Genomic DNA, 15,018 nt, shown 5'->3' with positions numbered 1-15,018 from the left:
TTTATAATATTTTTATATAGTAATATGAATTAATCGTTTTTAAGATGAATACTAGTGAAAGAAATTTTCTTTCGGAGTACAACGCCACCCTGTTGGTCTGTTTTTTCCGACATCATTTGTGATTTGACATCCTCGGCATTATTTATTTATAACAGCATTCCAGGCAAATTAATAAGAAATTGAGTTTAACAAAAAGTGTAAGAATATAAACTAATTAAAAAAATTTGTGCATATTAAGCCTAAATCTGGAAAGAATGGAGAAACTTAATTCCACGCTGGGCGCAGTGAGATCACTGCGTTCAAGCGTTCGCCAATGCTTTGAGCAATTGGCTGATGGAACGAACGCCGAATTGGCTGAAGACAGTCGAACAAAGTTTCTCCTAAAGTTTCAGGAGAATTTTAATAACATGAATGCTCAACTGAGGTAAAATGACAAAATTTAGTCTCCTAGTAAGTTTCCCATTTTTAAATTTAATTGATCATGTTTGAACAGGGAAGTTGAAAGTTTAATTAATGGCTTACAAGCTCCACAAACACCGTACTGCCTTGGTCAAACTACTTACCTTGCGCAAGAGACAGCGCCTGAGCGGCAGGCATTATATTCGCAACTGGTGAACAGTTACAAATGGATTGACAAAGTGCATGACCATAGTTTTTTGGCTTTTAACAATTTGAATCAAAACAATCTTAGACGGTCATACGTATATTGTTCCCAAAAACGTGTACGTATACCATTTACATCGTGTAATAATTTCGATCCGGAGTAAGTATGCACAATAATATTATACTCCATTCAAATTCTGAGGAAAAAAACTGTTTTGCAGTCATACAGACAAGTTACTGAGCGAAATAAACCTACCACTTACAAGCTATCAAGTGTGTCGACCTTTTGGTTCCAATGTTGTTGTGATTGTGAGTAATTTCTGTAAGTCTCTGGGAATGAAAAATCTATTCGAAATGTCATTTCGTAATACAGGTTACAATAAGTCGAGTGCTCAAAGCTGCGATCGTGTGCAAGGGTGTGCTTATTGAATGGGTTACAGTTAAGGGATTCGACGAAACACTTGACCCAGACGATTTATGGGCTGAATCGCGTTATGAAGTCTTCCGAAAAGTTCAAGAGCATACCCATATTGCAATGTTGCACTTCTTCTCGCCCACACTACCCGACTTGGCCATAAAAAGCTATATGGTAATTTCCTTCAATCGACTAATTTCAAAACTAATTAACCGATGTAACTAATTTTCAGACTTGGCTACACAGTTACAGTAAGTTGTTTTTGGAGGCTTGTAAAAGATGTGGAAAATTCGTCTCGAATGGGCTGCCACCAACTTGGCGTGATTTGCGTACACTTGAACCATTTCACGAGGAGTGCCGCAACTGTTGATTTTTTAGATACTAAGTCCAAGAATGAATAAAAAATTAAAATATCTATATAGGTTTAAATAATTTCAATATATATTTGCAGAAACAATAATAATAATGCAAAACATGTACGTAGTCATTCAAGAGTTACAATACACTGTGCATTATTAAGGACTGCTTTAGGTTCCGTAACTAATCATTGCGCTAATTAGATGCAAGCTGGTCCTGCTCGAGGCAGTAGGATCCGTTTCTTGCTATTTTTATGTTGGTTACATAAACGCGCAAAATTTTCCTTTAACGTTTCGCGCAACTCCCTGCGTTGCTGTTCCACTTTTTCTCGCTGACATTGATACTCCAGAACCACTTCTTGAGGAATGTAACAGTTGTCTTCGTCATCATCATATTCATCGAAGTTATCCTGTAGGTATAAGAAAACATTTCAGATTAGATATAAAAAAGGAAAAAAGCTACAATTGTAGAAAATATAGGCGTTAAATTGTCGGAAATGTAAGGTGGTCTCATTGATTTTCGAAAAAATAAATTAATTTGAAGAATTATATAAGTATTTAAAGTTAATTGATAGTATTTATTCCAAAAATTATACATTTGTATATGTATATCTCTTTCAAATTATTTAGTACATTTTAACGGTACGTACCAGCATTTGCTGCAAGCTAAGCCAGTTCGAAGAACCATATTTTTGGTTTAAGGAACTATCTCCCCACATATAGCTATTTCCCAAATCGTACATGTGGACGTCATGTTCCTCTTCCAAAGTCATGTACTGTCCATTTTCATGGTTACAAAAACCGTCGGAGCAAGATACTTCAGAACCCTCAGGGGTGCTGGGCACACTATTAATTGGCGAATTATCAGGTGTTAATAACTCACTACCATAACCGGAGTCTCGTACGTCGTTCTCGCATGGACAGTGGTCCTGTGGAGTTAAGCAAACATCACATTTGGCCATAGATTCATTGGCATCGATGTCGCAACAGCTGCCGAAGTGACTGCCATTTGCTGAAAGCGATTGTTCTACAGTAGGCACTCTTTGCTGTTGTTGTTGCGATATTTCTTTCTTTTTGCTGCCATTCGATTGCTGAATAGGTTGTTTGTGCTTTTTTGGTTTCTTTTGCTTACGTTTCTTTTGAGCGGGTGACTTAGATAACGAAGCCGTTACAAGATGAGGTTTGTCAGATATAGTAGATTCCTCTTTTTCCTCGGTGCGCAAGGATTTATCCATAATATCTACTAATTTATTTAATTCTTCGTCCAATTCCTCGGATAAATCCACCGCCTCATCCACCATCTCCAAGTCTACATCATCTTTGTCTTCTTCTTCTTCTTCTACATCTGCTTGCGCTGCATCAGAATCAGCATTATCAGCCGCTGATTTCAGAGATTTTCGACATAACTTTTCCTTCTTTTCAATTTTCTTCAACTTCTTTTTCAGTTTTTTCTGTTCCCGCCTCAATTCTTTCGCTTTTTCAGCGCGACTCATTTCCTGATACAGCAATTCTAAATTACTGATACCTTGTTTACGTTCCACCGCCATGTCAAAACTGCGGCTTAACGCATGAACGGCAACTGCCGCCAGCACTTGGCAGGCCCGCTCTTCTTCGCGTAGACTAACATAAATACGACGAAGCCTCTCATACATTATCATACCCACGCAGGTTAACACTTCTTCTTGAGCAATTTCAAGCGTTTTCGCATGACGTTCTCGCTGTTTTGAATAACTGCATGAAAAGAATGGTAATTAATTGCCGGATTTTCAGTATTATTTGCATGAATTCACGGCAATACACTGATGATCTTATGTATAGTGTAACCATTGTGTTTGCATATCTTTATTTTAAGTGAGAATTCGCAATTTTGAAAAGTTTTAATCTTAATTTACCTGCCATTAACTTCAGGTTCGGCGCGCCTTATAAGAGCGTCGAGGAAATCAACTTTTTTCGTAATAATCTTAATGTGCTTCTCGGATTGGGGTTTCCTAATATTCGCATACAAAGCCGCGTCGAATCCTTCTTTACAAGTCGTTTCGTTTACGAGTATTTGGTATGCCTTTTCGATCTGTACAATCAAGAATAAAATATTAAAAGTTATATAAAGAATGCAAAAAAACAATAAATAATAAATTCAAATTTAAAATCTTGTTACATACCTTATTACGACATCCCTGACAGAATTTGTGTTTTTTCAAATAGTTCTCGAGTACTTCGTGTAGTTCCGTGGTTTCGATGGTAGACAATCTGTCTCGACAATTATACTTCATTGAAAACCACATTTCCCGCCAAACTTCCGAAAAAGGTCTGGTGCGAAAAGCATCCAATGAATGTAGGGCGCAACGAGTTTTATTCCGCAATTTATTATCCAGTAAATCACTAAGTACCTCATGATGCCGATAGAGCAATGTCCCTAAAGCTTGCGGTGACCACATAAGTTCTTCACGCACTGTAAGAACGCACGTATCCCTTAGTATCAATGGATCTAGAGTGGGATATCCTGAAAGCGTTAGTTGATAGAATAAACGTTCAACGCGACGCCGACAACCCACACATGGCACACATTGATTTAATAAGGACACGAATGTGACACTATCTATTTCAAGCGACAATTTTAGTTCATCAGCTGATAAAAGTTTAAACTTTCGCGTGAATATTTCAAGCTCTCTCCCACGAATTTGCGGACTATCTATGCAGAGGCCTTTGTTACTCAAATCCATTAACATCTAAAAACATTGACGGAATTATATATGTTATAATATATAATAAGTTATTATTGTTTGATTGAAGCTTGTTATATTTACTTGTAGATAACTAAAAATTTATAGTACAGTTAATGTTGAATAATTAAGATGAATATACCATAGGTAAATATGGGTCAATAAGATGGGAAAAAATCTTTTAATTAATTTGAATTTATAGGTTTGTAGTTTAGGATGCACCTACCGACCTAAATTCACAAATAGCAAATATGTGGAGCTCTTTTCGTATCTCATCTAAGCTTATATATGTATGTATCGATAAGAGCAGAACACATTAAAAAAGATAAATAAACAGTTATGCTTATGCACGCCTTTTTGTGAATTAGGTTAGAAATTTGGCACTTATTCTACCATAAATCAAATATGAAGATGCATTGCATTTGATGTTATAATACACATTTATATTATCATAATTATAATTGTAATAGCAATAAAAGAGAAACTATACATATGTATATATACATCAAATATCTCGAAAACTCTACGGGGGGTGAGTGTGGAATGCGTCCAAAGCTGCCATTCATTAAGCAAGTTATGCACACTAAACCAATCAATCCCCTGTCGTGGTGTTAGCAGTACGACTGCATCGAGATGTTGATAAAATACATGTGTATGTATATATATTTGGCGTTGAACCTGTTTTTAGTCCAACTACCGCTCGTTCAAACCTACTTACATATGGGTGTGTATGTATATAAAAATCAAAGAATGGTAGCTATCGCACTAAAGAATCCAAATTTTTCCATAATTTGGAGATACATATAGCTGTTATGAAGTTAATGCGGATGGTAAGAGTTTGAATTAAATAAAATTCTTAAAAGTTATAATTCCAAAATACACCCTGTCAATCAACATTTTTCAATTTATCACTAATCAACTTCGGATGTATCAACAGGTTCAATGGTTAGCAATCAGCTGGTTAATGTGTGTACACACTTTTACTATACATACACTTTCTCCACAGCTCTTGCTACATGGTCATGTAAACTACATACATTATACAAATGTAGTCGATGTTTTCCTTTGGGGAAGTATTCAAAAAAATGTATTTAGCTAAATATCTACCTCTAATTAAAACCCAAATCTACTTTTCAACAAATATTTGTGATTGTATGTAGTGCAATTTATCAATGTTGACAAAACGACATAACTCACCATTAAGGAGGAATCATCGGCCGAGCCTGTAACTACTGGGATTTGTCTGTAACCAACGTCGATCACATCCTCAGCACGGTATACATCCGTCAGCTTAGCCATATTTCTAGCCTTCAGACAACCAAGCTACACGCAAAATAAGCCTCAATAATACCAATTCGCCCAAGCACAAACGCTTAAAATATTTTTATTGCTTAATTGTTGTACAATTATCAGCACTTTGGAATAAAATATAAGGATTTATTTAATAACTACGATGAACAATAATAAATTCTTCGTAACAACGAGACAACGAGAAATTATATGAGAAATTGTCAAACACGTAGTACCACACTGGAATGGTTCCATCAGCACTGTTGCACAACTTAGTAGCTTTGACAAGTGAGCCCTATTCCCATATTAATTTAGAACTGAAATATATTCTTTTTTATATTAGTTTCACCTTGTTTAACAATACATTAAGGCACAATAAAATGTAAATTTATTCAAAATTAAGAAAAATTTCCATTTATTTAATAAACCCAATTAAATATCTTTTGAAAGTAGTTTATTGATATCAGTACAGTATTAAAGCAGAGTTGAATTTGGAAGTAGCTGAGTTCTAAGATAATGAGATTGGTTACAACACTAATTACTATTGTGAGCTTTGGAACATTTAGAATTGAAACAAATAAAATTTTATCTGTAATAATATAATTAATTAGCAATATACTAATTAATTCATAATTTTTATTATAATAATTAAATTAGATTACTATCATTATGCATTTTGTTACATAATGTATATGTAATGAAACATATTTTTGTTATGCCATGCATATATTTATTTCACGTGCTCATAACATTACTAGAAAAAATGAACCTCTGGTTCTTAAAATATATTAAAAAATTATTATTTTAACAAGCAGTCTCAACTATTTGTCCCTTTAAGTCATTCTTGATTTTAACGTGCACCTGGTAACACTGTGTTTTTGCTGAATCTTTCGAAGACAGAGTTGTAATTAGCATATCCAAAAAAAGGCGAAAAGTGAGATTTGACGGTTTGTTCGGGTAAAATTGTCCTTTATAGACGAAAATTATAATTTTTTAGTTTTTGAAAAGAATTGAAGAAATCGGTAATATATAGCAGAGGAAATGTCACACCATTATGTGGTTACGGCACAAAAGCCGACAGCAGTTGTAAGCTGCGTGACCGGTAAGTTAGTTAAGTGTGGACAAATTTTATGACCTCGGCGAGGTATTTACCGCATCGCGTCTGCGGGAATTTAACTAAAATTTATTACCTCACTTTTTTATTTACTACTGTTAACAGTTGATCTCTGTTTAAAGAAAGTAAACTAGTTGCTTGGCAAATTATATTTTGTTGCTCCCGCCTAGCTTGCCATGCTTTTTGGGCAGTGATGGTTAACCGGCGTGTTTTAAAAACAACAACACATTTATTTTTTGTCTAAGGTTATTTATAAATATTTTTTATGTTTCAGGTAACTTTACATCGCCAACTGATTTAAATTTAATCATTGCCCGAAACAGCCAGTTAGAAATTGATTTAGTTACGCCGGAAGGATTGCGGCCATTAAAAGAAGTAAATATTAATGGTCAAATATGTGTCATGCGCCACTTCCGTCCACAGGTTTGTTATATTAGTTGAAATTTAACTTAAATATATACATAAATACATTATTGTTATAGGATAGTAAGAAGGATCTACTTTTTATACTTACTTTTCGTTACAATGTTATGATACTGGAATGCCGAATGATCGGTGACCAAATTAGTGTGGTAACAAAGGCTCATGGTAATGTATCCGATCAAGTAAGCATACCTACTGAAGGCGGTGTCATCGCTGTCATTGATCCAAAGGCGCGAGTTATTGGTATGTGCCTTTACATGGGTCTGTTCACTATTATACCCTTGGATAAAGAGACAAGCGAATTGAAGGCGACTAATTTAAGGTGTGTATTTAAGAAAACTTAATGTGATCTCTTACAAACTGTTTTATACTGTATTTTAGAATGGACGAGTTAAATGTTTATGATGTCGAGTTTCTATACGGTTGCATTAATCCCACAATTATTGTTATACATAAAGATGTAGATGGACGGCATGTGAAGACACATGAGATTAATTTACGAGACAAAGAGTTTATGAAAATTGCCTGGAAACAAGACAATGTAGAGACAGAAGCCACAATGTTGATACCAGTACCAACACCATTGGGTAAGATTTTAATTTTGAATTTATCCGTAGATTTAAAAATAATATACAAACAAATTTTGTAGGTGGGGCTATCGTTATTGGCCGTGAATCGATCGTATACCATGATGGAAATAGTTACCATGCTGTAGCTCCTTCTACATTTAAAGTAAGCTATATGTATACTTATTCGGAATTGCTTATGAATCTAATTTTATTCGCTAGCAAAGCACCATTAACTGCTATGCGCGCGTGGATAGCAAAGGTCAACGGTATTTGCTAGGAAACATGTATGGACAGTTATTTATGCTTTTCTTAGAGACCATCGACAATGGTAAAGGCGGAGTATCAGTCAAAGAAATAAAAGTGGAATTGCTAGGTAACTAAATAGAGGCACATATCTTTAGGATTATTATTTTATAATAATATATTGATAACAGGTGAAATTTCCATACCTGAATGCATAACGTATTTGGATAACGGCTTTCTATTCATTGGATCAAAACATGGCGACTCTCAACTTGTCCGTTTAAGTACAACGCCCAACGAGAATGGTTCCTACGTTATACCCATGGAGAACTTTACCAGTTTGGCACCTATACTTGATTTAGGTGTTGTAGATTTGGATCGACAAGGTCAAGGACAAATAATAACATGCTCCGGCAGTTTTAAAGATGGCTCACTCCGTATTATACGGTTAGTTTGTTGTAATCGGCAGTCATAGTAACAGATAACTAATACTAAATTCTTTTGTTGTAGAATTGGTATTGGTATTCAAGAGCATGCCTGCATTGATTTGCCTGGAATAAAAGGTATGTGGTCGCTTAAAGTGGGTATAGACGAAAGTGTCTTTGAAAACACATTAGTTCTGGCATTTGTGGGTCATACTCGAATTTTGACTCTAACTGGAGAGGAGGTTGAAGAAACTGATATACCAGGCTTTATTAGTGATCAACAGACTTTCCATTGCTCAAATGTTGATTATGATCAGGTAAGAAGGAAAACAAAATAAATATTAAAACAAATTATTGCAATCGATTTTTTCCTTTAAAGATTATACAAGTAACTCCACTTACTGTTCGCCTAGTTAAAAGTAGCACCAAATCCTTAGTAGGTGAATGGCAGCCGCCAGATGGTAAACGTATTGGAGTAGTATCGTGTAATTCATCACAAATTGTTGTTGCTTCAGCATGCAATGTATACTACATTGAAATTGAAAATTGCTGCTTGGCAGAAAAATCACACAGAGCTCTAGAATATGAAGTCGCTTGTTTAGATATTACCCCATTAGAAGAGGGTAAAAACAAAGCAGACCTTGTCTCAATAGGATTGTGGACAGATATATCCGTTGTGATTCTATCACTGCCAAAACTGGAAACCATGTATACTGAGAAATTATTTGGTGGTAAATATACAGTATCAATTACTAAATTTTCAATTTGCATTTACCAATATCTTCCCACATTTAGAAATTATACCACGTTCCATTCTGATGACTACATTTGAGGGCATACATTATTTGCTTTGTGCGCTTGGCGATGGTTCGATGTTCTATTTCATATTGAATCGATTGGATGGGCGTCTAAGTGAGAAGAAAAAAGTTACTTTGGGTACACAACCAACTACCTTGCGAACTTTTAAATCATTTGCCACAACTAATGTATTTGCCTGCTCGGATCGTCCCACGGTTATTTATTCGTCTAATCATAAATTGGTATTTTCAAATGTCAATTTGAAGGAAGTAAATCATATGTGCTCACTGAATGCGCAGTCGTACCCAGACAGTTTGGCTTTGGCCACAAAAAATTCGGTGATTTTAGGCACCATCGACGAAATACAAAAGTTGCATATTCGTACTGTGCCATTGGGTGAGGGTCCACGACGCATTGCGTATCAAGAAAGTTCACAAACCTTTGGCGTGGCAACGCTACGTGTTGATGTTCAAGGTCGTGGTGGTCCCAAACCCACGAGGCCGAGTGCCTCGACTCAAGCACAGAATATAACCTACGCTTCGAACATTATACCTAAACCGGGTGGCGGCAGTGCTGCAACTACAAATGCTGAAGTTGGTCAAGAATTGGAAATAAACAATTTGCTAATAATCGACCAGAATACTTTCGAAGTTTTACATGCGCATCAATTTATGCCATCGGAAAGCATAATTTCACTGATGTCCGCTAAACTTGGTGATGATCCGAATACGTATTATGTCGTATCCACCGCGCTAATCTATGCAGATGATCCAGAACCTAAAATTGGTCGCATAATTATCTTCCACTACAACGAAAACAAACTAACTCAAGTGGCTGAAACGAAAATCGATGGTTCATGTAACTCCCTGGTGGAGTTTAACGGCAAAGTGTTGGCGGGGATAAACAGTTTTGTGCGACTTTATGAATGGACCAATGAAAAGGAGTTGCGTATGGAATGTAATATTCAGAATAACATTTCTGTATTGTACCTAAAGGCCAAAGGTGATAGAAACTAGCTTGACAGATATGGACCAAATAGATTTCAATTTTATCACACACTCATACAGGTGACTTTATTTTGGTTGGTGATCTGATGCGTTCGATGACTTTGTTGCAGCATAAACAGATGGAAGGTATTTTCGTGGAGATTTCACGTGATTGCGACCCTAAGTGGATGAGGGCTGTCGAAATCTTGGATGACGACACATTTTTGGGTTCGGAGACTTATGGCAATCTTTTCGTTTGTCAAAAAGACAGGTAATTTTCTTAACAAAACATTTATTAGCAGTCTGAAATATTTTGTAACTTATGTTCTAGTGCCGCCACGACGGATGAGGAGCGACAGTTATTGCCAGAAGTTGCGCGCTTTCATTTGGGCGATGTCGTAAATGTGTTCCGTCACGGTTCCTTGGTAATGCAAAACGTTGGTGAACGTACAACACCCAATATGGGTTGTGTGCTCTATGGTTCCGTGAATGGTGCCATTGGTATTGTTACGCAAATACCGCAAGATTTCTATGATTTCTTACATAGCCTTGAGGAACGTTTAACAAATACAATTAAATCGGTTGGAAAAATAGATCACTCTTATTATAGAAGTTATCAAACGACACAGAAAACGGAGCCGTGTGAGAATTTCATTGATGGCGATTTAATTGAAAGTTTCCTTGATTTGGGTAGGGATAAAATGAAGGAAACCGTTATGGGCTTGGAGGTAAGGTGAATTTGAATTATTAATGTTTCAAATCATTTATTCTTTTGTTTAATAGCTTACACTAAACGGGGAAAAGAAGGAGGCTGATGTCGATGATGTCATTAAAATTGTCGAGGACCTCACCAGAATGCACTGAAGTGCGCCTTTTAATTTTAGTTTGATTTTTCTGCTATGCAATGTCCTAATATCCTTATCGATGCAAATAGATTTCGAGAAATGATTGATTGATTAATTGTTTAACCAATATTAAGGATAAATAAATATTACTTGTACACGATCGTTAAAATTAATACTTAAATTATTAGATTTAATTTACTTGCCTACCGTTATTTAATATTTTTGTATCTAAATTGCAAACATTTGGTAGCGTAGAGTGAAAGTAAATAAAAATACAAAAACCACAATCATATTCAGTAAGAATTATTTTGAAAGTGAAAGTATGACTGTTATTAATGGTGAAACAAGGGTAACCCTGTTTGTTAGATCAGAGGTTAGGTCAGTCTAGAGCCGTTGAAATGGCTTAACTATGAGTCAAAAGAATGAATTGAATGTCTCCTTCAAGCTGTATTAAATTAGTATTTGAATTTGAACAAATAAAAGATTCGTAATCTTCTTTCCTCAGCACCTCGGCGGAAGACTGAAGAATGACGGCCAAAGAACTTGATCCGAGGAACAGTATAATCTCCGAACATATTGTTCAAATCGGACTATTATAGCACATATCTGTCATACAACTGATTGTTCAAGTATGACAGATATGTGCTATAATAGTCCGATTTGAACAATAGGTTCGGAGATTATACTGTTTCATCGGACAATATTCTATGCAAAATTTGTGAAGTTATCATATAAAAAAAAAAAATCCATCTAAGGACGTGACTTTGATCGATGAGTTTTTTTCGCAGCTATATCTTTTAGTGAAATGAATTCAGCTGCTCCGACAAATGAGCACCTTTTTGAGGAGAAAAGGTTGTGAGTAAAAATTGAAATTGATAACTCATAAACTCAGGGACTAGTTCGCGTATATACGGACGGTCACGATCAAATGGATTCAGCTTCTCATGCTGATAATCCTTAAATTTATATATTTCAATGAGTTACCGATGTTTCCTTCTGTGTGTTAAAAACTTCCTGGAAAACTTAATATACATACAAAATTCAGGCTATAAAAAGTTCTAGTTTATTTGTAACCAGTCCATAAGTACATCACATAAAACCATCTTGTAATTACAACAACGCACCACATTCTTGAAGGGTCTCTACAACAAACGCACACCAATATTCGTGACGCGTGAAGTGCGCTAACAACCCCCACCGCCAGCGTCAACGCAAACATCAAAGCGTTCATCGCTTGCACTTCCAAAGCGATATTTCAGTATGATTTCGTTCCAAACATCCAACAGCTGCGACAGCATTCGCAGCAGCAGCGGCAGCGTCAATGTTCGCCACCCTCAATCAATGCTGTAGGTGTGTGTACTCACACTCGCCAATGCGGCTATGCACACGTACACTCCCGTGTAATTGTATTGCTTGTTGGTGTATGTTTTATGGGTCGACGCTTCGCCCGGCCGCCATTGTGCGCACGCACCAATCCCACCGCGCTGCTTCGCCTATTTCGTGGGCCCGCTTCGTGCTTGATCTTCCTGCATGCTATTGGAATATTTACATACATTCGTACATATGTATTGCTATTGTTATCACTGCTCATTGTTTTTGCTGTTGTGCTGCTTGTGTTTGCTTTGTTGCTGTTATCCAATTCGGCTGTTTGCTGTAACTCTCTGCCGCGCATTGCCAACACTTCGGCACGTTTCCGCCGCCTGTCTGAGCGTATAGGCTGTGCTGCCTGCTGCCTGCGTCTTGCTGTGGGCTCTGATTATTTGGATGAGGTCCATTTGTGGTGAAGTTCAGTCTCAGCTTTCATTCATTCCGATTCCAGCATCCAAGCGTGTTTCGCCACTCCAGTCGCACACTCACTAACCGTTAAGCTTTTCTTATCTTGTGTCCGTCTTGTGAATTTTTTCTTCTTGTTGTGCCAGTGTATTGGTAGTTGAGTTATGAAACGCGTTTGCCGATCAACAAAATAAACGTGCGATTAGATTTGTTAACGAAACGTGGCGCTTGTTAAACAACATGCACATACATATGTTAAATATTATATTACAATAAAAAGCATACACAAAACAAAAGTGCCGTCTGCGCCAGCAAAGTTTGCCTAACAATTAATAACAGTGTAAAAATGCATATTTAATAAATTTTTGCTATACTTAAGTATACACACATAATACATAAGGCCATATATACTGGTATGTATTTAAATTGGCAGCCAATCAAATGCCCGGTAGCTATTTTGACGTTTTGATTAGTTAACTCGCTCTACAATTGTCTTTGTGTACTTTCACATTATTATTGAAAAAAAAAATTGATTTATAATAAAAATAATTCTTAATTTTACAACTTTTACTCTTGAACCTATCGCAGCTTCTTTGCAACAGTGCTTCATTGTGTTTGTGAAAGTTTTGAAAATAAAATAAATAAATAAATTTTCTAAGTGCATACGTGTTGGCGTATTATGTGTGGCTATATCCACCAATTTGTTGTTAACTGATACAGTTATCTGATTTTGTTTCGACCACGTTCGGGAATATTCTTCTACATTGCAAAGGACCAAGAACAATTTCTGATAGAAAACTGTGTAGTTAGCGGCGACAAAACGGATATTTCACGAAGGTGAGTACTGAGTGAGTCGGTTGCATGGGCGTTTTCATGCACTCACTAGCCGACGGGATTTGTGGTACCAGACATATGTTTAGAATTTGTTTGATATTGGTTTCGAAAAAACGCAGAAGAATAATAGGCGTGTTCTTGCCTTAATGCTCAGAATATACATACTTTTAAACTATTTTGTTATACATTTTTCGAGGTGGCTTAAATTATAAGTTATTACTTCCGTTTATTTCCGTTTTTGCTTGCTTTAAGAAGAAAATTACTAAACTAGAGATAAATGTCGACAGAAATAATGAAGGAAATGAGGATGAAGATAGAGCACTAAAACCTTTTCGTAGATTCCTAACATGGCCCTGCATGATCTTCGAAGAGATAGCTGAAATATGCACTAGACACTAATTGGGCTTTAAGACCGTTGAAGGTCTTTAGTTATCCAATTACTGGAAAGGACGGAAATCTTTCTAAAAGTACAGACATACGGTTGTTATCGGAATGTTGAGAAATGAGTATGAGAAATCAGAGCTCAATTCAATCATTTCTGTTAAAGGGGTTTTATCCCTTTGCAGGTCAGAAAAACGCATTCTTTGAGAATTTTTTCGAAGACGCATTTGATTCAATAACTCATATAAGAAAATATACATTTAAAGAAATTTTTGTAATTTAATAATTTGCGATTCTTATGGAAACATTTTGGATTCCCTTGATACCGTAGCCGATCTCCAGGCGGACCCATTAAAAACTTATCTGGCGGTTAAGAAGAATTTTCTGCTTACAATTATCTCAAATCCAAAATCCATAAAACTTTACAATTGCTATAGGCGAATGCAGGTAATAATAGAAGTTCTAATAAAATATTGATTTTTGAGCAGCTTTCCCAAAAAAGTTGTTTCTGAGAAAAAATTTACACTAGGGGTAGCACAAAAAGCCTTCGTCACAAATCCCTTCAATAAATTAACTGAAAAATATATCTAAGAAGGTGGTGTCAGCAGTTTCGGAGAAGTTTTTTTATAGAATTTCGAAAAAAATACGTTTAAAGTGCGAGTCGTTTTCACCAAATTAAAAAATTTATAAAATAAGACAAAACATTAACTTCGGTTCGATCAGTTAGTTTGTAAGACATCTAACGGATGATACAAGTAAAGATACTTTTTCAATAACCTGCTTTTTGACAAATTACGCGTGAGTTGTGTCAAGCTGTCATATTATTTTTGTTCAGTATTGCTTGACATTTCATCATGGAAAGACTTACGTCTAAACAACGTTTACAAATCGTTCAATTTTATTATGATAATTAACGTTCTGAAAGGAATGTATTTTGCGCGCTTCGCTCAACTTAAGTTCAACATAATCGGCCTAATGAGCGTCCTATTCGCAACCGCTTTCTTCTTAATTGGCGTAGACACCTCTTACGCGATTACATCCGAGTTAACAACAGCGCGCCAGTCGTTTCTTCTTTTCGCTACGTGGCGCCAATTGGATATTCCAAGCGTAGCCAGGTCCTTCTCCACCTGGTCCTTCCAACGGAGTAGAAGTCTTCCTCTTCCTCTGCTTCCCCCGGCGTGTACAGCGTCAAATACTTTCAGAGCTGTTGTGTTTTCGTCCATTCGGATAAGATGACCTATCC

The 15,018-nt window shown here is 36.2% G+C and overlaps 4 protein-coding genes across 4 annotated transcripts in view; 3 read left to right on the top strand and 1 right to left on the bottom strand.

The window, feature by feature from the left end:
• Positions 1 to 104: 104 nt before the first annotated feature.
• LOC108970497 (mediator of RNA polymerase II transcription subunit 27) lies at positions 105 to 1,437 on the top strand. Its single transcript, XM_018935931.1, has 5 exons — positions 105 to 424; positions 494 to 763; positions 825 to 912; positions 977 to 1,192; positions 1,251 to 1,437. The coding sequence occupies exons 1-5, from the start codon at positions 255 to 257 to the stop codon at positions 1,386 to 1,388; spliced, it is 882 nt and encodes a 293-aa protein (XP_018791476.1). The 5' UTR covers positions 105 to 254; the 3' UTR covers positions 1,389 to 1,437.
• On the bottom strand, positions 1,438 to 5,778 carry LOC108970496 (gametogenetin-binding protein 2-like). Its single transcript, XM_018935930.1, has 5 exons — positions 5,292 to 5,778; positions 3,534 to 4,100; positions 3,267 to 3,442; positions 2,025 to 3,105; positions 1,438 to 1,784 (listed from the first exon to the last, which is right to left on the bottom strand). The coding sequence occupies exons 1-5, from the start codon at positions 5,391 to 5,393 to the stop codon at positions 1,575 to 1,577; spliced, it is 2,136 nt and encodes a 711-aa protein (XP_018791475.1). The 5' UTR covers positions 5,394 to 5,778; the 3' UTR covers positions 1,438 to 1,574.
• Positions 5,779 to 6,278: 500 nt separating this feature from the next.
• On the top strand, positions 6,279 to 10,968 carry LOC108970343 (DNA damage-binding protein 1). Its single transcript, XM_018935669.1, has 13 exons — positions 6,279 to 6,486; positions 6,773 to 6,921; positions 6,981 to 7,243; positions 7,303 to 7,508; positions 7,571 to 7,653; positions 7,710 to 7,863; positions 7,925 to 8,180; positions 8,244 to 8,475; positions 8,538 to 8,889; positions 8,954 to 9,958; positions 10,024 to 10,213; positions 10,274 to 10,670; positions 10,726 to 10,968. The coding sequence occupies exons 1-13, from the start codon at positions 6,426 to 6,428 to the stop codon at positions 10,804 to 10,806; spliced, it is 3,429 nt and encodes a 1,142-aa protein (XP_018791214.1). The 5' UTR covers positions 6,279 to 6,425; the 3' UTR covers positions 10,807 to 10,968.
• Positions 10,969 to 12,610: 1,642 nt separating this feature from the next.
• LOC108970365 (protein single-minded) overlaps positions 12,611 to 15,018 on the top strand; it is a 47,436-nt gene continuing 45,028 nt past the window's right edge. Inside the window, exons 1-2 of the mRNA XM_018935701.1 lie at positions 12,611 to 12,973; positions 13,149 to 13,397. The gene's annotated coding sequence lies outside the window, so the exon portion shown is untranslated. The remainder of the gene's footprint in view (positions 12,974 to 13,148; positions 13,398 to 15,018) is intronic.

This window comes from Bactrocera latifrons, unplaced genomic scaffold (genome assembly GCF_001853355.1).
Source record: "Bactrocera latifrons isolate USDA-ARS-PBARC rearing strain unplaced genomic scaffold, ASM185335v1 scaffold_3, whole genome shotgun sequence".
Lineage (NCBI taxonomy): Eukaryota > Metazoa > Arthropoda > Insecta > Diptera > Tephritidae > Bactrocera > Bactrocera latifrons.
The sequence above is the reverse complement of the archived record's forward strand: the minus strand, read 5'-3'. Positions and strand labels throughout refer to the sequence as shown.